Source organism: Rattus norvegicus, chromosome 11, assembly GCF_021556685.1.
Source record: "Rattus norvegicus strain SHRSP/BbbUtx chromosome 11, alternate assembly SHRSP_T2T, whole genome shotgun sequence".
Taxonomy (NCBI): Eukaryota; Metazoa; Chordata; class Mammalia; order Rodentia; family Muridae; genus Rattus; species Rattus norvegicus.
Window position 1 is genome coordinate 43625057 of NC_141544.1, and position 24467 is coordinate 43649523.

A 24467-nucleotide genomic window follows, 5' to 3' on the forward strand; every position below is an offset into this window, starting at 1 on the left:
ACACCCCATGTCAGCCAAGAGCTGTGCAGATCCCTGTGCTCAGTCCCGTGGACTGACACCGCTGGGCACCCAGCTGGTTCCAAGCTTGGGTAAAAGCTGGGGGCCACATTCAACCAAGTAGTGGGATTTGGGGTCCTAGTTAACTGCTTGTGCACATGACAGAGTACAGGGCCTCCCTTCGGAATCCAAGCCAGAGGTCTACTGGTTGCTTAATAATCCCAAGAACTGCCTCAGAGTCAGTCAAGGCCGCTGGCAGGCTTTCCTTGAGGTTTCATTAACCATTTATCAGAGGCGAAAGGGTGGCTCTGTGTAGCACTGCTAGTCACTCTCTGCTCTGCCGTCTGATTTCTTGCCCGGCTCCCCATCTTCCCACGGAGAGCTAAGCTAGAGCTGAATAGGACGCTGTGTCTCTAGCAGCCAGCTCTCCTTGCTTTGGAGTTTTCCCAGGAAAAGACAGGAACCAGAGGCCCTACAGGGGGACAGCCCCCTGACCTTCCAGCCAAGCAGCTCTGATAAGTAGGCAGGCCGCATGCCTGGAGACCCACAGACAAGCCCGGGTGATTCCGACAGAAATCAGTTACCCAATCGTGTCTCTGGGGCTCACAGCCCGCCTCCCGGTGTGTGGCCTCTGACAGACACAGCCATGGCCAACAGGACCGATGCCTCTGTCCCGTTCACCAGCTATGAATATTACCTGGACTACATAGACCTCATTCCTGTGGACGAGAAGAAGCTGAAAGCCAACAAGCGTAAGTCGGAACCCAGGAAGGCGGCCAGGCAGAGGCTGGGGCTGAGCCCTAGGTGAGGCCCTCTTGGCTTTGACCCCTCCCTTATTAGCTCCAGCAGACACACCCGGCAGTGATAATATGGCGGGTGCACACACAGATATAAACGGATCAGGCATGGGACTCAAATTGTTATCTGTTACTTTCAGTAGTAAGGCTGGGTTAACTTGCCATAAAATAAGCCAAATATTCCTTTTTTTAAAAAAAAAAAAAAACACTATTTAGGGGGTGGGTGCCACGGTACATCTGTGAAGGTCAGAAGACAGCTTAGGGAAGTCGTTCTGTTTCTCCAGTACATGAGACCCTGGTATGGAAACCGGCAGGCTTGGGAGCCTCTGAGCCCTCTGAGCCCTCTCGCTAACTCAGCAGGGTGATCTTTTAAGATGAATGCATAAATGTTCTTTCTCTCTCTCTCTCTCTCTCTCTCTCTCTCTCTCTCTCTCTCTTTCTCACACACACACACACACACACACACACACACACACACACACACACACACACAGTGTAGACAGTGATCTCTTTGTTTCTGTCTCTTTGGAAAGGTTCAGCTGGAACTCAATATATATATATATACCCACAACAATCCACCTGCCTCAGTTACTCAGGTTCTGGGACCCCAGGTGTGCATCATCATGGCTAACTAAGGATTTTGTTCATACTCAGCCCCTATCATTCTCCCTGGTCCCCAGCTCCTTTCCCCGGTCCCTCCTTTTCCCAAATAGTTGACCTCCATTTTCACACCCCTTTTCCTCTCACCCTGCGATGCTGGGGATTGAACCTAGAGCCGAGAGCCCCTCTACTTCTCTTTTCAAGGTTCAGTTCTTGATAAGTTGCCTTTGTTTGGGGCTCCAGTAGAACTGGGCGAGTGGGTTTCCTCAAACTGCATAGTTCACTTTTTCTCACTGTCCAAATTTAGATCTGGGAGATACAGTCCTGCCACCTCTAAAATGTTATAAGCCCTGCCAAGTTGCCAACAGATGCTCCATGTTCCTGGTCTCAGAGGACAGCATAACTTAACATCCCTTTGCTCATCTGCTTTTGTTCATCTCTTGGGCAACTCGCACCTTGGAGAATGATCTTCCCTAATCGGTGGAGCTATTTGGTCAAGGTCAAAGGTCAGCCGAGTAACTGAGCCTAAAGGCACAGCCCTGGGTTAGTGCTCTCCACCAGGGAAGCTGCCTGTGCCTACTCCATGGAGTCTTGGTTCTGCGGATAATTCCCTCACACTATCCACACAATGTCTCCATCAGAAAGCGAGTGACATTTCTCAAAGGGATGAAATGCTCTCCATACGGAAGGGAGAAAACTGGTTATATATCAGCTCAAAACAAACCAATGCTAGCGTTTAAGAAAGTAGGCAAAGGCCAGGCAGATCCCCTGGGGACAGCCTTCCAGCACATCCTCTGGGTTCAGCCTTCCAGTACACCGTCTGGGGCAAGGCTCCTGTTTCATTTCCGACATGTACTATTCAAATGCAGGTGTCGGGTTGGGGATTTAGCTCAGTGGTAGAGCGCTTGCCTAGCAAGCACAAGGCCCTGGGTTCGGTCCCCAGCTACGGAAAAAAAAAATGCAGGTGTCCATCCATGCTTCTTTATTTTTTAAAGATTTATTTATTTATTATATGTAAGTACACTGTAACTGTCTTCAGACACACCAGAAAAGGGCATCAGATCCCATTACAGATGGTTGTGAGCCACCATGCGGTTGCTGGGATTTGAACTCAGGACCTCTATAAGAGCAGTCAGTGCCCTTAACCATTGAGCCATCTCTCCAGCCCTCATCCATGCTTCTTAAGGACTCCCCTTGGTCCTAGCACTCTTGGAAGCTCTATGTGGAAACAGTGGGTTTGCTGTGTGTCATCTGATGCAGGGTAGAGAATTGTGCAGTTCAGGGGCAGGTTTTTGTACACATGACTCACAGTGAGGAAGATGTGGAGAAAATGGTGGGGTGGGTGGAAGATGCACCTGCTTGTAAATACTGCAGCAAGTTCTGAACCCGAGGACACATGTCGGTCTGGACAAAATGGAGGTTCGTCTTTATAAAAGCTTTTGTGAAATGAATACCATTCAGATGCAAAGCTGAGAGATCTTCAGATACTGTACATTTGTGTGTGTGTGTGTGTATGTGGAAGATTTCTTACTTGGTCACCACCTGCTCTATAAAGCTGCTCCATTGTTTTGGGTGGGAGGACTCCTGGAGAGTGGGAGGACAGCTTAGAGTCTGAGCTCAGTCTTGCCTGATGGCCTAAGTTCAACTCCTAGGACCCGGGTGGGAGGAGACAGATTCCTCAAGTTGTCTTCTGACCTCCACACACATGCTGGGCTGTGCACACACAATAAATCGATGTTGTACAGACTATATTAGTTTACAAGGTGAAGAAGCGACTTAGTGTTTAAAGCAAAAGGATAAGGAACAGAAGTCGGATACCCTGAGTCCACATAAAAACTGGGTATGGTAGCCCAGATCTGTAATTCCAGAACTCCGACGCAAGATGGGAGGCAGAAATAGGAAAATCTGTGGGTACACATAGGCTAGCTAGCCTCAGGTACACAGGAGCCATGAGACCTTGTATCAGATAAAGATGGCCAGGACCAACACCCACCTGGCCTCCACGTGTGCCCCATGGCATTTGCATACGTCCATCCCCACATATATATCACATACACACATAATATTAATTTGCTTCGGAACCTCCTAGTTTCTTATGAGATTAGTTCTATCTATGTTGCAAAGAATAATGTAACAGTTTTACTCCCAAGTCACCTCCCCTGTCCCAGGAGAAAGGAAATCAGGACTGAGCTGAAGGCTGTGCCTGCTGCAGGTCAAAATGGTGTGATTCTGTCACAGACACTTTACGGGGACATTAGCCTTATAGTTTTCCATGAAGCTCGCATCTGTTCACGGAGTGTGTTAGCACAGTAGAATAGGCAGATGGCTTTCAAAGAGATGGAGGTTTGATTTCATGCCTGTTCCCCTCTGGGGGGCCACACCAAGAAGAAAACCAATCCTATGTTCCAATCTTACAGAGGCAAAGCAAATTATCCTAATAAGATAACTCTCCAGTGACTGGTTAGTGCCCCTGTTCAGAGACCACGAGACAGAGTGATTTCCCTTGAGGGGTACTGGCTTTAATGCTCTGCTATCTACCTCTAGGGTCCATATGTCTCTTCCCCTTTAATTATGGGTTAGGAAGAATCTGTCATCGTCCATATTGACTTCTGCTGCTGCCCTGCCTCTGGCAGCTTCAATGATGCCGTCCACTCACCTGCTGCTCCAAGAGCTGAGGGAAGACAGGCAGAAACACACCATTAATCAATCTCCTCCCAAAACAATAGGGGCTTCAACGAACACAAGACAAAAGGTTAAGTAGAGTTCCTTTCTCCCACGAGGACCAGTCTATTTCAGACTTCACCCATGATGTTGAACGGTCCACCAGGCGCACACCGCCCACATCCTGAAAGCAACAGTTAAAGAGAGACGTCACAATGTTCGTTTTGAAATAAACTTTCTTCGTCAAACGGCCTCTCGGGTGGCCACACTTGAGTGACTCTGTCCCCGGATCCCTGTGATCTGAAGCTGGCTCTGGGTAACGGCGGCACTCACTCTCTGGAACATGTCTGGAGAGAGGCGACCACATGCAAGTGTTCAGGGAGGCTTGTTCTTGGGAGCGAGTTAGAGAAGTGCTCTGAGTCTTTGATCAGTAGATGAAGCCAATGCTAGCAACGTCAACAAAAGCTGGGTTTACTCGCTCTCCCTCAGCCGTGCAGAAGGAAGCACGTTTTCTGAGGAAGGCATACTCTGAGGTGTTTTAACTCCATACTAAAATCACATGTAAAAAACTCAGTCGGTGCCTGAGGTGCTGTTGACAAGAAAAGAGGTGGGGCCTAGTGAGAGGAGGTTAGGTCATTGGTTGTATGCCCTTGAAGAGGATATTGGGGTCCGGGACTCTGTCTTTGTTTTCCCAGGTTACTGTGATGTGAGCAGTTCCATTCTGTCACATACATCTACACCATAGCCCCTAGCCTCACCAGAACACCAGAGTGACACACCAAGCAGCCACGACTGGTCTCTAAAACCATGAGCCAAATACATCATCCCCCCTTTTAAGTGTGTGTCAGGGACTTGGCCACGGCGTGGTGTGGCCAGCTATAAGGGAAGTCCTCTAACACAAAGTGAAGCCATCCATGCTTGCTACAAGTTTTCTTTTAAGCGGCAGGGTCTTGTTTTGTTGGCCAGGCTGGTCCTGGCTCCCAAGCTCCTGCCTCATGCCCCCAAGCAGCTGGGACTACATAGGCAATGCTGTACGGGACTCAGAATCCTTTCTGGTGAATCCTCCACTGGTATTTGATTCTTCACAGTCCACAGTGTGAACTGGGAGAGAGAGGAAGGGCAGAAGAGAGGAGGAAAGGAGGGTGGGAGAGGAAAAGATGGAGAAAAGTGAGCAGGAAGGCAGGGAGAGGAAGCTGGGGTTTCTCCATCAACTTTGGCTTCATCCTCAGCCCAGCCAGGGGCTCTTTGTGAAAGCAAGCCCGAGGGTGTGAGAGCCTTTCAGATGCGGGTGGGGGAGGGGGTGATTTGGGGTTGGGGAGGGTGAGGTTGGGGCTGGGGTTTGGGGGGATGGTTCTTGCTTTTAGAACAAAATGTTCTCTGTGCGTACTCATGAACTTTCAACAGAAAAGGAAGGAACTATTTTTCTTGGCTTTCTTTTTCAAAGGAGCACGATGGGAGTGGATTTAGCATAGAAATTGACTGGTGGCTACCGATGCTCATTTTAGTCTGACAAAATTTAATTTCACTTATCTGTAGGCCATGTGTTCCAGGCAAGAGGTCATCTCATTTCCTGCTCGGTGTCAGGGATAACAGACAGTTCTGAGAAAGGAGGCTCTTGGCTGCTAAGTGCTTGAAGCTGTTTCCTTTGAGTAGCTGGTGGGACTCACTGAGGAACCAGGGACCCCAAAGCTTTCATCATTTTGATGAAGAGGAAAAGAGAGCATTGATGTCTGCAGAAATCAGAAATACCCTCCAGAAGAAAAATCCCAAACTAAATTTTGGGAAAGCATATGCTCACACCCGGAAGTTATGAAATAGGCTCTAACTCTCTGGGAGTGTGTGCATGTGGCAAAGGCATGCTAAGATAGCCAGAGGGATGTTTCCAAAAAGATTCCGTATAAACTGACCATGGTGTGGCTAAGGGGAAGGCTTTTACTGTAGGTATGAGAGAGCAGCCAGAGGCATCTGGAAGAGTCCAGAGCAGAGTGGAAACTGAACATGGCAGACAGACAGACATGGCAGGCAGGCAGGACATAGCAGGCAGACAGGACGTGGCAGGTAGTCTTTGAGAGTGGGGATATAACAAGCGACAGAGAATAGAGGAGACAGTGAGAGAAGCAGAGCAGAGCGGGAACACAGTGGGAAGAGCAGGTTATAAGTAGGAGAAGCTGAGGGTAGAGAAGCCATGAGCTGGAGGGAGGCTATGGAGGGGTGGGTGAGAAGGGCGAGGCTGCTGGGAGGACTTTGAAATGTCTAGTGGGCACTTGGGATACTGAGGGAGGCTGGAGGCCAGCGTGAGCTTTGATGTGCTAATAGGCACCACAGACAGTCCATCTGCCAGAGGTAGGGAAACTCCTTTGCAGGCAGATGAGACTGTTTCCCAAGTTCCTGAGGAGTGCTGGCTGTTCTCTCAGTGCTAGAAACCCTCCCGTACCCCAGCTTGAGCTCATTTCTGGATGTCTGGACTGCCTTTTGCGGGTTGGAGAATTGGAGTTTCCTTTTGGACCTGACATCTTCATCTTTCAGTTTAGGACATCCATTATGACTTCCCACTTCCCAGGAGCCCAGAGATCCTCTCAAATTGCTTCATGCTTCTTAGCTTAGGGACAGAAAAAGATGACACGGGAGCCAGCAATGGATCTTTGTTGTCCTTGCTTCCCTGTTGTGTAAATGCCATAAAGGACTGAGGTATTAAAGGCAGGGGTTGGGGTTGGGGATTTAGCTCAGTGGTAGAGCGCTTACCTAGGAAGCGCAAGGCCCTGGGTTCGGTCCCCAGCTCTGAAAAAAAGAACCAAAAAAAAAAAAAAAAAAAAAAAAAAGGCAGGGGCTTGTGTCTTTTTCCAAGTACAGCACCACCACCCCTGTGTGTGTGTGTTTGTGTGTGTGTGTATGTATGTGTGTGTGTGTGTGTGTGTGTGTGTGTGTATGTGTGTACACGTGCCATTGAATGTTGGACGTCCTTCCTCGATCCCTTGCCACCTGATTTTACTAAGACAGGGTAAGTCATTGAACTTGAAGCTCAGCAGTTCATCAGTTGCTGACCGGCCAGTGATCTCTGGGGACCCCCTTGTCTTTACCCCTAGTCCCCAGCAATAGGGTTACAGATGAGCTTTTCCATGCGTGTCTGGGACCTGACCCCGAGTCCTCACACTTGTGCAGAAGGCTCTTTACCGGCCAATTCACCTCCTCTGTCCCAAGTTTGACATTAACTGTTAGGGTCCAAGATCCACTTTTGCAAATCTGCTTCTCTGGGTCATTTTCTTTTCAAATATGGCCAGTGCTATATATCCACAGATCGAAATTACTTGAAAAAAATTAGATATGTACTAAACAGACTCTTCTCTCACCCTCATTCCCTACAGAGCACAGCAGCTGTTTGTATGAATGTTAAACCACCAATGATTTAAAGATGTGGCAGTATGGGGCAGGATACATGGGCATACGGTGTGGGCTTCCATAATGGACGTAAACATCTGAGGATGTCGTTACCCACTCCTCCCTAGTACTCCTAGCCTTGGAATGGCTGGAGATTCCTGAAGGCAGGGATGCTGTTACTTATGCCCAGAGCCCCATTTCCATCTATGTAGATAACTTACACCTCTCTCACAGGGTAATTTGTTTGTATAGTATTCACAAACAGCCTTTTGTTTTGATGTAATGTGAGACCCTTTCTTTTGTGCTAGCCCTCAACATCTGTTCACATTAGTAGAATGCTGCAGTGCGGGGCTCTGTGCTTTGTAAGTACTTGCTGAGCGACTATCTTTCAATAGTCTCTTTCTGTCACACACTGGGGGGTGTCCAGATTCTCCAAGCTTGGACACATTGTTCTGAAGCCACCCTGTTGTTCTCATAGCCATGGATAGTCAACCCCACACCCCCATAATATTTCCCCAGCTACCTGACAAATGATCCTGACCAGGAGCCTGCCAGGTCCTCCACAGGGAAGGAAGAGATTAAGCCTATTTTCTGATTTCCTCCTGACCAGAACCACACATACGGCTATGGTGCTGGCTACAACAGTGCCTGTTGCTTCTCTACCTGAGTTACCTAGCCAGTTCCACTCTATGGTACCAGGGGCCAGCCCACTTCTCCACAGGGGTAAGCTCCTTGACCATCTAACAGGCCCCGTGTAGTTCTTCTAGGTTTTGGGAATGTGGCCCCTGATGCTGTCCCTTCTGGGGCCTGTCACCAAAACTCAGCAAAAGTCTTGTTACAAGAAAAGGAAGTCATAAAGTCACCACTAGGGATTCTTCCTCCAAGCAGCAGTAGCAGCTGGAGAAAAGTCTTTGGGGAGCCCAAGAGAACATCTAGCTTGCTATCAACGGGAAGCTGCTTGCACACTCCCCTTCTTCCCAAGGCTGTTACTGGAAATCTTCCCAATCATAACAGCTAGCAGAGACGCCATGTCCATTGAGTCGCTGGCTCTGTGATGAATCGTCGCCTGACTTCTGGCAGAGGACCATTCTGCTGCCTGGCTAACTCAGCTGATTCTGTTCCTTTCTGCAGACTCCATTGTCATTGCCTTGTGGTTGAGCCTGGCTACTTTTGTGGTGCTCCTCTTCTTCATTCTGCTCTACATGTCCTGGTCAGGCTCCCCGCAGGTAAGGTAAGTAGGACAAACTTGGGACAAACACAGATGCTGACCGGTAGTGTTGTAGGGCGCCCAAACGACCTGCACTCATTCGTGCTGACATGAACGAGAAGGCAATGGCTTCACAGTGACAATCAGTACACATAGAAGTGGTTCCACAAGCTTATGTGAGCACAGCCTGTGATGTCTGCACAGAGACCACCTAGGGACCCACTTCTCAGCATGTCCTCATCAGTAAACCATGACTGTCCCTCAGAAACATCCCGCTGAGTGCAAGAAACCAAACAAAACTGTATATTGTCTCCTTCCCTTTATGTGAAATATCTAGGTAGAACAGGCAAAGCCAGAGACAGAGGGAGACTGGTAGTCACCTAGTACCTGGAGGAAGATAGATGAAAGGTAGGAATTGATAATGGGGTCTTCTTGGGAATGTCATTAATTTAAATTAGCATGGTGGCAGATGCATACTGATACGTATATTAAGGAGCCCTGCGTGACATCTTGCGTGTATGGACTTTGTACTAGAAAACTGTTAAAGGAAATTAAAGGTCAAACAACCCCAGGTACCAGTTAAATGCTGTTGATGAGCTCACTAGAAATACAGGACTCGGGGCTAGAGAGATGGCTCAGTGGTTAAGAGCACTGAGTTCAATTCCCAGCAACCACATGGTGGCTCACAACCATCTGTAATGGGATCCAATGCCCTCTTCTGGCATGTCTAAAGACAGCTACAGTGTACTTATAAATAAATAAATAAATAAATAAATAAATAAATAAATAAATAAATAAATAGAAATACAGGACTCTAGCGTAGGTGTCTCTGATCACTTCTCATGGTGGATCTCTGGTGGCTAAATGAGAGGTGGACAGTGAAGTAAGGCTAGTTCACTGTATGGAGCTTCTCTGGTGCTGGGTAATTGACCTTCTATATTATTCCACCCTGTAACTGCTGCCCCAGCTTTTGAAATGCAGAAGCAGGGAGATCTCTGTGAGTCTGAGGTCTAGTCTACATAGAGTTCTAGCCCAGTTAGGGTATGTATGTGTGTATGTATTTGTGTTGGGAGAGTACAGACACACACACACACACACACACACACACACACACACACACACACACGGCTGAAGAGATTGCTCATCAATTAAGAACACTTGCTATCCTTGAGGACCCAAGTTGGGTTCCCAGAATGTACAGTGGGCAGTTTACAACTGCCTGATATCCAACTCCAGGGAATCTCATATCCCCTTCTGGACTCTTTGGGTGGCATAGACTTACACTGGCACACATAAGCCTGATTTACTTTAGAAATCTAAAATGCAAGCAAAGGCTTCAGAGACACTGTGTGAGGACCCCCACCCCCACCCAGAGATAAGACAGACTTACATAGATCATGGCTTCAGCCCCCAGCAGCTCCCCTCCTGTGGCCTTCAATGTGTTAGCATTGCAACTATACAGAGAATGGTTCTCCAGCTCAGCCTATTGCTGGCCCCTGCTCCCCCTGCTGCCACAGTATCATCCCATTTTGGGACTAAAATCCGAGGCAGGTGCAGGTGGGAAGCAGTGGCCAAGGTTTATCCCAGGCAGCCATGACCACTGTCTAGCACCTCCAGGGCCTGGAAATCCAGAGAAGACAGATTTCTTAGCTGAAGTCCCTTAGTGTGCCATGAAAGGCACTGACTTAGCTATGTGGCCGGGTGCCCGAGGAGAGATGAATAAGCGGCACTGAGGGAAGGACTCAGGGCCTGGCTCCTGACACTTGTGACTCTGGCCCCCTGGCTTCCCCACAGGCTCAGGACAGAGAAGCCCTCTGCCTAAGTGCTATTCTCTAGCCAGCCCCTTTCATGTCTGCTTCTTGTTTGCTTTGTTCACAGGCATAGTCCCCAAGCCTACCAAGTATGTTCATGGACTCACGGCTTCCACCTCCCCCTGTGTCTCCGGAGGGCCTCCCTGCAGACAACAGATGAGCCAGGAAGTAGAGCTGGCATTGACCAATGGTTACAGCAGCAGAGTCCTTCTGCCTCGCCCGCTGGGCCCCTGGCTCTCCCCTAGGACCAGGTTCAGGATGGGTGTCCTAGGGCATCAGCTGACCTCAGGCACAAGCAGTGTGTAGTGGTAAACCTGGAGACAGAACTTCTCAACTGTAGAACTGATGGTGCCCACGAGCAGTCACGCTCAAGCCAACTGGTGAACTCAAACCAACCTGGACGGCTGTGTCTTTTACAATGGCCTTAAATGTAGCAAGAAACTGACTGGGACAAAACCAAGTTTACAAAGTGGACCACCATACACGTTAACAGTCTGGGGCAAGCACGGTGAGGCTGCCCCAGACACAGCTGATTCTGTTGAGCATGCTTAACCTGCTTGCTGCCTTATATTTGCTTTGGGAGGCACAGGAAAATAAAACATGAATTCAGATAGAGAAACCTTTGCTTTCCCTTCTGTTTGAGCACACTTGGTACACATGCTCCCATGAGGATGCCAGGGAAGCCTGCAGACGTCCCATGTGCCCTCCACTGACCCAGCAGTATGCACCCTCCCAGGCCAGCTCACTGAGATCACGGCTGCCCTGCCCCACAGCCTTTCATGACAGGGCCCCAGGAGCTTCTCAGAAGCAGGGCCTGAATCTGAGGGAGCCAGCCAGCCTTCGGCACTGCCCCAGAATGTTGGGTTCTCAAAGCTAGCAAGTAGCTTCCCATTTCAGATGCTGCTTTGTGGGACTGTGGCTCTGAGGGTCTGAAACTAGGTGTCTGGTACCAAAGGCCTGGTTGAAGAGAGACAGCATAAGGCCCTGAAAACCAGCAGGTGCACCTCTTAATAACTGTTGTCTCTTTTCACCAGTTATGCTAGGGCAGCATGTTGGTACTGATGGGAGTGGGGTAATTCCGAAACTCGGATGTAAAATGTCAGGACTTACACGCAGCATCACTTCTGGCACACTTCAGCTCCTCTGGACTGCCTCCATCCAGGGCGGTGGGAAGGTAAGGTATGCGGTGAGTGCACTGCTTACAGAATGACAAGAGAAGCCTCCACATGTCAGTACAGAGGTGATCCGTTTAGTGTCACGGATGTGGACTGTAGGTCTAGAAGGGCAGCCGTGTAACACAAGGGCGTGCGCAGAGGACCATGTACCACTCACTCTCCATGGGGTGAGGGCCAGGCGTATGCTCACGAGACTTGGGGATGGTAGAGTTAAAGGGAAGATGGAGAGAAGAGAGGCTACTGAGCTCGGATCTGCTCTGCAGTCACTGCCCTGTGAACCGTGTTTTCCTGTGATCTGACCAGACTGTGCCAGGAGAGGGAAGAGGAGGGAGCACGACCAGTGACCCACCCAGACCTAGAGTCAAGAGCAGGGAGGCTGGTGCCAGCAGACTGCACGTGAGCTCACCTCACAGGACCGGGAGAGGCTGAGGACTGGAGCTTGTGACAGGCTGTGGAAACTTGCTGGAGTCCGGGTGACCCTTTCCTTTGCTCTCAGAGGCCTAGGCTTCAGGGACACACGCCTGATTATGTCCTTCCAGCGAGCGTCCCTCCGAGTGCTGGTAGGAGGTGCCCATAAAGCAGGACAGTCTCAGGACACTATAGCCAACAGGCAGCTTATCCAACTCAGTGTCCTCAGGCTTCCTGTGTGTTCTCCGCAAATGACAAGGAAGGAGCCTGTCTTTACATAAGCTTGTCCGTGTTACCACGGCGACACACAGATTACATAGAAGTGTAAACAAAACCAAGCCATTACTAGTGCTGCATACACACCACACATTCAATGAGGGACCAGCGGATACAAGTATTTATCTGGAAAATCCACGAAACTTCATACTGGCCTCTACCAGGGGCAACACCTAGTGACTAACGGTGAGCCATAAAAGTTAAAATTCTGAACGGGAATGCAGCTCTCTGCAACAAAAATAGTTTGTAAAGTGAAACGAACTACAAAAGCAACTCACAAAAATAGCTCTTTATTAACAAAACATTATAAAACTCAAAAATCCTCTTTGAAATATAATTAAAAATAGACTGTCTTCCCAAAGTAGCAGTTTATACCTTAGGGACTTTAATACAACCTTCTTAAAACAGCAAACAGGCAATTTACACATGTCATGTACAATTGAAGACATGAGAGTTTTCACATTTCAGTTTAATACCAATCCATGAGCAGCACTTAGCCCCTCTGTCAGGGGCTTCAGGAGAGAGGACGGAGGCCATCTGAGGCCTCCTCAGGCCTTATGGCCTAGCAGTGCCCCAGTCACTAGATCTGACCATAAGGCCAACACCTGGGCTTAACTTGTTGGATAGTTGAATAAAGTCTTCTTAGCTTTTCTTGCTGGAAAATAATTGCATGTATCAGTTTATGTCTCGGAACCAGCTTAAGCCTCCTGAAACCCGCTGGGGCTCCGTTCAGCAGGAGTGAGTCAAGCTCTGGGCTGAGGAGCCCACGTCCCTGCAGAGCACAACCAAGGCCTCTGACTCACCAAGTGCCATGTCCTTTGAAGCTTCACAGACCGTTTGGATGTGAGCAAGGAAGGTGTCTGGCTGCTGGGCCCCCAGCCAGATGTCCTTAATATACAGAGACACCAGGAATGCTGCGGGAGCTGGGAGATTAGACAAAGCCATTAGGACGTGCACTTGCTCAGCTGGAAAGCAAACCACCCACCCACAATGCACCAGGGCTTTGCACAACTGCCAAAACCTGTGTAAGCATAGGTAAGCATATGGATACAAATGGATCTCCACTTTGCAATCCTTTCTGATCATTTTTAAGCTTACTTTCCTCTGATGATTGTGTATACACCTTACAAAAAAGTTACTCCAAAAAAAAAAAAAAAAAAAAAGTTACTCCAAGTCGCATCCTGGTCTGAGGTCCTACGCCTGGGGCCATCCCTAACTTGGCACCTCAAAGAGCACACTCAGGAAAAGGTGAGGCTTATAGGCAGCTGCCTGAGAAAGTGAGGGCTCCTTCTGCTGTCGGGTGAGGTCACAGTCCAGCCTGCTGGCCTCTCCTTCCGTGTGACAGAGTCCATTCTTCCCCATGACGACATACCTGCCACTCCATCTCAGCCACCAAAGCCAGAGCAGATCACCCATTGGCTCAGTCCTGCATCCAAGCCTCCGGATGCCAGCTGAATGCCAAACACAACTGCCCACGTGGGTGCTCATGCGGGGACCCATGCATGCTCACTGTGGGCACAGCAGTCCCTCTGCTCTGTTGGGTGGAGTGTCCTGTGAGGACCCTAAGGTTCTAAGGTGCCTATCATCATAAACACGGTTGTCATTAAGGAGAAAGACCTCCTCTCGCTTTACACTCACTCTGTCACTCTGTCTTGTGAGGGTCCAGCTAAATGTCAGAGTGCCAAGCTGAACACTTTTCTAGCCCCACCTCTCCCACCCTGCACATGTCTCCAGTTGTGATAAAACAGCCCACTTTACCTCGTTTGGCTTCATCCTTTTCGTTCAGAGAATCAAGGCACAGGGCCTCTGCCACCGAGTGGAAAGGGCTAGGTGTCCGTCCCTGGGCCACCAACAACTGCAGCATGACCATGCTGAACTTGCAGGCCACATCCTGTGCCGGCCCCACCAGGCCCTGGGCATTGCAGTGACGACTGTACAGCTTAAAGATGCCTGTCTTCACAGCACTGTCCCTGAGGAGGTCAGCCACGACCATGGGCTGTGGCAGTATGTGGCTCTTGAGCCAGTCAAGGAGTCTTGTGACTTCTGCCCTGCTGAGGGGACGCTCGGCCAATGACCGAAGCACCCAGCCGGCCACCAAAGAAACAGCGGCATGCGCAGAGCCCAGTGCTTTACTCTTGGGGATTGCCTGGCCCACAGACTCTTGCGTGGGTCCAGGCAAGGGGACACCTGGCCCCCAGTGGGTCAGTGTGGCTCTCAGGAGGTCCTTGCATTTCTCCAAAGTAGATGCTTCCAGCTGGGGCTCCGCAGTCTCCTCCTCCCGCTCTCTACGCCTCTTCTCTCGGCCCCGTGGGCCTTTGGCACGGGCAGCTCCCAGCGGCCTGTGCTTATCCTTGAGCATTTCTGTGAACACAGGGAAGAGGAGGAAGGCTGGAGGGTGCCACATCCACACAGTCGCTCCTGAGTGAGCGTGGTTGGTCTGGCCCTGAGAGAGCACTGCACCCTTTGTGTCATGACACAGGAGCCTCACGTGGACCTGGCTTACTCATCTGGCCAGACTGGCTGAGCAGCCCCAGGGAGCCACTGTGCTCACTTGCCCAGCACAGGGACCAAGAACACACTTCCATGTTCAGCTGGGTGCTCTGGGGCCCAGCTTAGGTGCTCGGCACATGTGACAATACTGTGGAAGCGTTCATGTCTGCCAGGCCTCCCCATCCTGTTCTTCTGACTGCAGAGCACAGGACTCGGTGAAGACAAGTCAGGGTAGGCACTCCTCTGTAGTGAGCACCTCCACACTCTATAGGGAGCATCTCCACACTCTATAGGGAGCATCTCCACACTCTATAGGGAGCACCTCCACACTCTATAGGGAGCACCTCCACACTCTATAGGGAGCACCTCCACACTTTATAGGGAGCATCTCCACACTTTATAGGTAGCATCTCCACACTTTATAGGGAGCATCTCCACACTTTATAGGGAGCATCTCCACACTCTCTATAGTGAGCATCTCCACACTCTCTATAGTGAGCACCTCCACACTCTATAGTGAGCACCTCCACACTCTATAGGGAGCACCTCCATGCTCTATAGGGAGCACCTCCATGCTCTATAGGGAGCACCTCCACACTCTCATATTGGGTTTGGACCTTATACATCCCCAAAGCCTTTGTGTCTTTGCTTTGCTCCCAACGCAGCAGTGTTGAAGGGAAAGGTTGTGGAGGGTGGAGAGATTAAAAACATTTATGAAATCATAGCTTAACAGGCATGGAAACTGGGAAGTAGGTCATGGGCAGTGCACCCTTCAAGGGTGTATCTGATCTCAGATTCCCTTTTCTCCTCCCTCTTTCCACTTGCTAGCTGCTGTGACGTGTGCAACTTTGTTCTCCCAGGATCCACACCATCACATTCTACACTGACACAGGCCCGGGTCATTGGGTTAAGCAACCACAGATTGAAACACACAAAGGATAAAACCTTTGATCCAGTAAAATTATCTTCTTAGGAACCTTGTCACAGTGACAAGAAGCTAGCACACATGGGTACTGACTTATCTAAAGGCAAAAAAGGCCCCTAGGCAATGAGGCTGGAATTCTCCCTGGGTCCCCATTTCCATGTCTGTACACTGTCAGCCCTGGAACTGTAGCTAAGGGACAGGCATGCTGGCTGCTCCAGGGGGAGCCAGGCGGCTGGGGCAGCAAGGAGGTTGACTTACTCATTAGGTCCTTGGCTTGGTGCTGCTCAATGATTGCTTTCAGCTCTCCTTGGAGCTTTGTGTCTCTTTCAATGAGGCTCCACTTATGTAAGAGGACCAGGACATCTTTGGTAGAAAGTGTCACCTGGTTCACAGTGAATCGGCCCATGTCCTTGAAGATCTTTATGACAGTGGCCCGATAGCTCAGCACAGACTCAAGTGTCCAGAAAAAGTCCATCAGCTGGGTGGAAGCCAAGGTGGGCCTGTTGGAAGTCAAGGTTATAGACGGAGCAGACACTGACCCTGTCCTGACCAACCCAAGGCAGTCTGGGTCACACAAACTACACTTCTTTTAACAGACAACAAGTGAGGGCTCAGGACACAGGAAAGTGAGGTACTCTGGAGAGACCTAGAATCTGAACTCTGTGCTGGAAGGAGAGAAACCACTTTGGGAAGCTAGGCTCAAGAGGCATGCCAGGTAGGAAGACTGAGGCAGTAACTGGTATTCTTCTACCCTAGGACGCCAATTCCTCTCCAGCTCCGGCAGGCCCGGTTCAGTACCACCTGACAGGCAAAGCCCTAATGATGCTCAGTGGGGGAAAGAGAGCTTTCTGATCTTTTACTATCACTTGCTACAGTACAAGGTTAAACACCAAACTGTCATTTCCAAATGTTGGACAGCAATGTGCCAGAGAACCCCAAAGGAAGAGGTACGGCTGCCCAGCAGAACTTTAAGTTAATTTAGGACAACAGGAAACAAGTTGCTTTTTCTTATCAAAAAAAAAAACAAAAAAACAAAAAAACAAAAAAACAAAAAAACCTTCAGAGCCTCATTTTTTGAAGTCAAACTTTTACCCTGCTGACACAAGTCAATTCCTGGCATGGAAAATTTAAATACATAGTGTTTTCTCCAATAATGAATCTGAGGAGAAGTTAGCTCTCTAGAGGAAACCAAGAGCCTGATTCCAAGATCAGCTGACAGGGCTGAAATGCTTTGACATGTGTATCTCTGGAGGCTGGAGAGGTATGAGGACAGCTTGCAGCACCCTGGCTAAGGCTAAGCTCACAGAATACATGCCTTTCTGTGTCTTCATTTTGTTCAAGCACGGTGAAGTTGAGGTGGTTGCAACCCAGATGTTAAAACTACCCTAGCACATGCACTGTGGGTTTTAACAGTTGGCTAAGTTTTCAGGGCCTCCCTGAGAACCTTGGAGGCTTAAAGGACAATCAAGATGTTGCTACAGCAGATGTCCTGATGCTGACAAGGCCCTCTGCCGTGATCCATACCACACCTTAGCTCAGGTGACAGAAAGGAGTGAGCAGCAACAACCCCCACAGCCTTGGATTGCACAGTAGGGGATCTCAGGACAGGGGTGGGCTCACCTTAGATGCTTTGTAAGTGCAACGAGGACATACAGGAACTCATTGACCATGTGCAAGGCAAGCGTCTTCTCAGACTCATGGCAGTCAGTCTGGCAAGGTAGCTGGCTTCTCTCCTCCGCTGCTCTGCTGCCCAGGTTGGTGACCCATAGGGTGTGTAGCAAGGAGATCACATTGGAGAGTAACTGAGTCTCTATAAATCTGAAACCAAACATGGCAACACCTAGATCACTGTTGGTGAGACAAGGACCACAAAGAAGACATAACTCTGGTGACAGTCCTGCCCTCAGTAATCCGACCTGCTCATCCCTCACACAGAGCACATCCAGTAAGTAAAGACATGTTGCCTGTTAAGGTTTGCATATGCTTGGCCCAGGGAGTGTCACTATTAGAAGGTGTGGCCTTGTTAGAAGAAGTATGTCACTGTGGGCTTGGAGACCCTCCACCTAGCTGCTTGAGGATGCCAGTCTATTCCTGGCTTCCTTCAGATGAAGATGTAGAACTCTTAGCTCCTCCTGCACCATGACTGCCTGGATGCTGCCATGTTCCCGCCTTAATGATAATGGACTGAACCTCTGAACCTGTAAGCCTGCCCCAATTAAATGTTCTCTTTTATAAGATTTGCCTTAGCAGTAAAACCCTAACTAAGACAGTGCCTGACGTAAAAATGCAGCCTCAAGCCAGGATGAGGCTGCCAGATCACTTTTTTTTTTTTTTTTTGGTTCTTTTTTTTCAGAGCTGGGGACCGAACCCAGGGCCTTGCGCTTCCTAGGTAAGCGCTCTACCACTGAGCTAAATCCCCAACCCCTGCCAGACCACTTTCTAAGCAGAAAACTACCTCAAGCCCCCACAGTACAGTAGGCATAGCATTGTGATTGTGGTAGCAATTTGAGTTATAAACAAATTTATAGTGGACAGGCGACTAGCCAATTATGCCTTCTGAAAAAAATCTGAATAGTCTTGAAGTTGCTGGAAGGCAAGGTTTAAGCTGTTATTTCCTCTTCGATCTTATTCTGTTTTTCTAACAAGATCTTGCACTATAGCCCAGACTGTCCTCCAACGCCCTGAAGTACTCTGGCACAGCCTCCTGAGTGACTATAAGAACCAAGCACTGACTCTGCTAAAGAAATTTTAGGAAGATGCCCTTCTAAATGTCAATCTCCAATGGTGTTTACTTCCAGGTATGAACAGCTAGTTTTTCTATTAGGAGAAAAAGACCGTTTGATTCCTTTGGTTAAAGAGAACGAGCAGCCATGTTCTGCAACACCAGGTTTATGAAATGGCAATGCCACAGACCTCTTGTGACGGGGTCCAGGCACTCTCACAGGCAGAGCCTCGTGGTAATGCTGCTGTGTCAGGAACCGCAGCCTTCTCAGAGACCCAGAGTGATGGAGTCTATCAGGACTGACAAGGAATCGTCTGCTCCAATCCCTCCAGTGCATCGTGTGGAGAATTCATGCAGGTCACTGGGCACTCAACAAGCCGTCTAGAACTAGAGGCTGACCCCAGTGGAGGGTGTGACACGCCACACACAGGAAGGCCAGTGGGGTTCGCCAGTGTGGACGCAGCTTCCGTGTGAGGCAGAGCAGACACTGAATCTCAGGAGGGAATCCAAGAAAAGGCGTCTGGCCATTACCAGAAGCTCGACTGCAAGCTTACAAGAGCATCAGGGGACACCACTGCACAGTCTATCATACTTAATCTTTTAGAGGAATCATGAGCTGACAGCTCATCTAGAAGGTACTTACCTGCTCTCAAGGATGTGTAAAATCCACGTTAAAAGGCTATAGTCACGTATGACTTCATAGGCAGATCTGGGGATGTGGGCGACATTCTGTAGGATTTCCAGAATCCAATTCTGAAAAGCCCAAGAAGTCACTTCTTAGTGAAAAACGAACTTACTTGACCAAAACTGACTTTCCCTCTCACTCTATTTAAACTTTTAATATTTTCTTAGACAGGGAATTACAATGGTCCTAGACTTTCGAGGTCTGGGAGCATTAGCCACAAGGCTCAGTTCCAAAAGAGTGATTTCAAAGATGTATCAGCATGCAAATAACATCCAGCAGTCAAGTCAGGAAGCCCTCACATCTGATAATCCATCAAGGAATTGACCCACAGCAGAGATACACCATGGAAACCACGCAGATCAGATGCATGATGGTCCAGCTAGGACATGGCACAGACCCTAGAATCTCTAGCTATTGTGAGCTACTGGTCATCCATTTTGTCCTGTCCACCCCACCCAGAAGGGAGCCATCAACACAGGACTACCCTTAACTGCTTCCAAGTACCTCAGAATCCGCTACTATGAAAACAAGAAGCCATACTCAAATTCCACTTATTACAAGTAGAATTACTTACTGTTATCCTGGTTATGCCCCTCCACATTTTACATAAACAGAAGCAAGGCTTTGTCAGGCTAAGAATTAAGCCAGACACCTAGGCCTCTTCCCATTTACTTCTTCCAAAAGTCTGTGTATTTAGAAACATAAAAACTAGCTCTCGGTCCTGGGGACAAGGGTAAAGTCACTGGTTTCTGATGAGTGTGTGTGTATGTATGGTGTGTTGTGTGTGTGTATGGTGTGATGTGTGAGAGAATGTGTGTGTGTGTGTATGGTGTGCTGTGTGTGTGTATGTGAGTGTGTGTGTGTGTGTGTGAGTGTGAGTTGAGTGTGTGCAGTCCCAACTCTCCACATAGTGACAGGAAAAGACATGGTAAATTATGACCTTGCAAAAACAAAAGAGGATGCATGTCCAATGCTTATTACTTTAGGGACTACATATAAACCTTTTAGAGTCAACTGCAAGTCTGGCCATGCCTATAAATGTGAGAGGTAGGAGGAATGCTTAAGTTCAAAGCCAGCCACATGAAGAGCAGGTTTAGGCCAGCCAGGGCTACAAAGTAAGATCTTGTTTCAAAAACAAAAAGTAAACTGCACAAAAATAATATAACAGGCATTAATCAATAAAACAATACACAGTGTGACTGTTTGTTTAGTTGAAACATGGTTCTTGCTATGCATCCCAGGCTGGCCCTGAACTTGTAATCCTCCTGCCTCAGCCTAAGGGCTGGGATTCTTCTGCAAAGGTCTTACACTTCCAGATGCTACACGGAAAGCTGGGGCAGAGGGCTCCTGTCATGAATGTGGGGCTTTTGGCCCTGTCTGCAGGCTTGTGACCATTGATTAGCTCCCTTCCCTTGATAAAGACGCAGAGGACTTTCTTCCCATCACCTGGACACGGTAAGGAGGCTGTAAAGAAAACCATCTCTCAGGAAACAAAACCAGATGTCGCCCACTAAGCCTGTGAGGGACAACAGAGAACACAGTGTTCTGTGCACTGAACCGGGGAACACGCTCACCTGAGCCACTTCGTCACACAAGGGGCTACTGAAGAAGGACAAGATGATGTGGAACACCCCTCTTCTGGAGCACAGCTCATAGCAGTGCTTGTCTCTAATCCCCTGTCGCAGAATTTCTAACACCCATTCTTGTTCAGTTTTTTGCTAGGCCAGACAAACAAGAAAGTACTGTTAAATAAGTCAGAGTTTTTACTGGACAATCAAACACCACTGACTTCGGGTGATGGCTCAAAGCTCCAGCCTTATAATCGGCCCCGAAATCCAAACCCAAGTCCAGTGAAACACCAAGCCCCATGTAAGTGGACGGGGCTTTTAGAGAAGAGTATGCAATACTGAGTCAGGTGTTCATCGAGGAGACACAAGAGGGACGGACGCTGGAGGTCTCTGGACTCAGACAGACTTCTAAAGTCAAGTCTAAGAAGTGCCAGGACATGCAAGTGTGTCTGGCTATGTGGGGCAGCACAAATGGTTCCTGTCTGACTTCGCTCTGCACTGTTTGTGCAATGGGACAGGGTAGTAAGCTGTATAACCAAGAAAGCAGAAGACGGTGTGGCTGAGTATGCCTGTTCAGGGGTCTCTGGGGACCATTACCTGGAAGTCAGAGCTGTAGAAGAACTGGTAGAAGCCTGGCAGTTTGTTCATGTTCAAGTTCTCATGGGACAGCAGGAACTTGCTGATCTTCCAGTACATGTGCTCCTCTGAGAAGACAGGAACATGGTCACTGATAGCCTCGTGGGACAGCCTGGCAGTGTGTTACTGGGGGATGGGGTCACTCAGTAAACTGGACATGAATCTCTACCCAGCAGAGGTTCTGTATCCATCTCATGATCACCTGTCCCCGAGAAGCAGGATTTGATTGGATACCTGAGACCACTCCCTCACGAGGGATTTCCCACCTGGTTTAGACACCATTTCTGGACTGGACCATAGAGACAAGAGCATAGCGCCCACACTGTCTGCTTCTAGCCTCTTCTAGAAAAGGGCTGACCCAGGAAGAAGGCTCAGACAAGGCAGGGAGGGTATACTCTTCCGGCTACAGTCTCAAAGTTCAGCTAGGATGCCACCGGTCCCCAACACAGACCTGTGGTATAAGGACTGAGATGGACAGCTATACCCAGGCACCTCAGACTCAGTGTGACCACAGCCACAGACATCTCCTCTCTGCAGCATTTTCTCCTAACAGGGTTTAAAGTCGGCAAAGTGAGAATTACTTTGCTTCTTCCATAAATTTCTAAGGCAGGGAAAGTTGTCATAAATGATATGAATAGATGAACAGCATGTCTGGCTTTTGGAGCAACTTGACTACGCACTGACAGGCTTAAGAAATGCTAGATCCCCAGGAACCTCAGCTGCTGAGAAGGTGGGGGAATCAGCTGGGTCCTTTGTCAGCTGAGACTATAACCTTGCTAGACTAACAGAGCCCTGGGGTCTCCAACAGTACCAATCTTCTACTGTTTTTTTTTCTGATTAATCCCAGATATGGCCTTGAGGTGAGTCAAGCCCTGTGACTTGCATGTCCCCTTGAGGAGTTGCGTTCTAACTTACACAGTAACTTATATGCTTTTCAGAAGAGCACTGAGAACCACACACACTGCAGCCCTTGCTAAGTGCAGATCAGTGAGCCAGTGTCAGACAAGAAGCTGCAAACTCCATCAGACGCATGCAATGCCAGGCAACCTGCAGGGCTTTGAAGTGTGCAATTCCTCTGCCCCTTACAGGAATCCTGGAGGCAGGGGTGCTGGAGAGTCAAGAAGCTCATGGGTCTGACTTCCCACCTGGACTCACACAACATCATTCATTCAAACTGTTTTTTTCTCAAGCAGAATCTGTCAGCGTACCTGGTCTCAAGATCTGCGCTGCTGCTTTGGCAATGAAAAGGGCCACAGTAAAAGGGAGCCTCAGGTTTGGAGCTTGAATCCCATTGCGGACAACGTCCAGCAGGTACAGAACCTGAGCAGAAGGGAAAGAAGCGTTTTCAGAAGGGGTCAGCTTTGCCACCCTAGGGACAAACAGGAAGCCACAGCGGGAAGGACACTGTGTGCCTTCCTGACAGAGATGCTTTCTGCCTCACGGTGGGCTGAGAGAGAGAAGCCTAACACCATGCCCTGAAAGTCCTGCCCTCCCCTCCTCCACCATGAGGTACGGGTTCCTGGGGGTCAGGTAGTGCAGATGACAGCTTCCTTTACCACTGAGTTTACACCAAAGACACTTTCAACAGAAGGAAGCCATTCTGTCTAGTCACAAGAAAACAGTGTCCAGGGGAGCCTTCCCCACTCTCCTCTGGGCCTTGGGGTTGGAGGGCAGCCTCCTAATATGAAGGGCTGTGCCTCGGCAGTGCCCCCTCACTATAAGTTCTCCATGAGAGCCCCCCACCCCTACCCCAGCTGCACCCTCATCTCCACAGGTCTCCAATTCCTACTCACTTGGGACTGTTCCCGGAAGCGAGCTCCCTCCAGGTGTGAGTAGTAGGCTGCTAGGACATAGTACGCCGCAGCTCGCATCTGGGGGTCATAGCTGCTGAGGGCTGCCACAGTTAGACCCAGAGCATTTGAGTCCAAAAATTTTCGACAATCCACCACAAACTCTACAGAAAGTAAATTATAGCATTAAACATACCATCCAAGTCTTATAATTCTTGTACAACTTACAGGACTCACTTTCTTTTACATCTTACCAATGCCAGCTGCACAAGCTGGACACAGAAAGCAAGTGTCTCCCCGGCTGCTGAGATAGGAAAGAGTATCTTCTCTGCTGTGGCAAACATTACCTTCTAAGGCACTGGTCAGTTCTAACCACAAATGCCCCCAAGGCTGAGAAAGTGAGGGTAACACCAAGGTCCACCATGAAATCTCAGCACATAAACAGAATGGGACACAGCAAGGGCCCTGGCTTCCAGGTTCTACCTTCTTCAGCTTGAGCCTCCCATGTATAAGTACCAGAAGGAACAGGCAGAGCAAAGCAGTGGGGCCTGGGCCCATTCAGTTTACAGAGGGTTTCCCCAACTCCACTGGGGCAACATTGCTCCTTTATTCTTTAAACACACAGCAAACCCCCACCTGCAGAGTGGTTCTCCAAGCTTAAAAGCAACAGTGGAAACCGTCTGCTGAGGCTGGGGCCGAGACATAATTAAGGCGCAGACACCTTGCCAACCACACACAAAGTTATGGGATGACCCCCAGCATTGACGTGGTAGGGAAAGCCTGCTGGGTGACATCCATTTGCTATCCGGCAGGCTTCAAGGCCCTTCCAACTGCCAGGAGAAAGTGTAAGACGTTGGCTCATGTGGTGGTGTGACTATGCTTGGCCCACAGGAAGTGACTCTATGGAGGTATGGCCTTGTTGGAGGAAGTGTGTCACTGGGGAGGTGGGCTTTGAGGCCTCCTGTGCTTCTGGATGCCTTTGGATTGAAATGTAAAACTCTTGGCTCCTCCAGCACCATGTCTAACTGCATGCTGCCATGCTTCTTGCCATGATGATAACGGACTGAACCTCTGAAACTGTGAGCCAGCCCCAATTAAATGTTTGCTTTATATGAGTTGCCTTGGTCATGGTGTCTCTTCAGGGCAATGAAACCCTAACTAAGGCAGCTCACATACACAGGAAAATCTATCCAAATAGCTCAGAGCTTGACCCTCACCAACAAAACTACACCTTGTCAGCTTTACTTTAATGGGAACTCAGGGTTTTCCCCAGGAGTAATTCTGTCCAAGAACCCCAGAAGAGAGCTGTTTCTCTTGCTGAAAAAATGAGTAACCTGGTGATGA

General features: G+C 49.1%; 2 protein-coding genes across 4 annotated transcripts in view; one reads left to right on the forward strand and one right to left on the reverse strand.

Annotated features, from left to right (window-relative positions):
- Positions 1–565: 565 nt before the first annotated feature.
- On the forward strand, positions 566–11067 carry Mrap (melanocortin 2 receptor accessory protein). Of its 3 annotated transcripts, none has more exon segments than NM_001135834.1 (3): positions 566–749; positions 8562–8661; positions 10516–11067. In NM_001135834.1, coding segments are annotated over 3 exon segments (384 nt in total). In that variant the 5' UTR covers positions 566–643; the 3' UTR covers positions 10694–11067.
- A 1514-nt stretch (positions 11068–12581) lies between these two features.
- Positions 12582–24467, reverse strand: part of Urb1 (URB1 ribosome biogenesis factor) — a 60757-nt gene continuing 48871 nt past the window's right edge. The window contains 9 exon segments of the mRNA NM_001191661.1: positions 12582–13230; positions 14066–14668; positions 15981–16222; positions 17343–17540; positions 19088–19197; positions 20704–20847; positions 21295–21401; positions 22542–22653; positions 23127–23287. Coding sequence (NP_001178590.1) covers positions 13037–13230; positions 14066–14668; positions 15981–16222; positions 17343–17540; positions 19088–19197; positions 20704–20847; positions 21295–21401; positions 22542–22653; positions 23127–23287 — 1871 coding nt within the window. The 3' untranslated portion in view covers positions 12582–13036.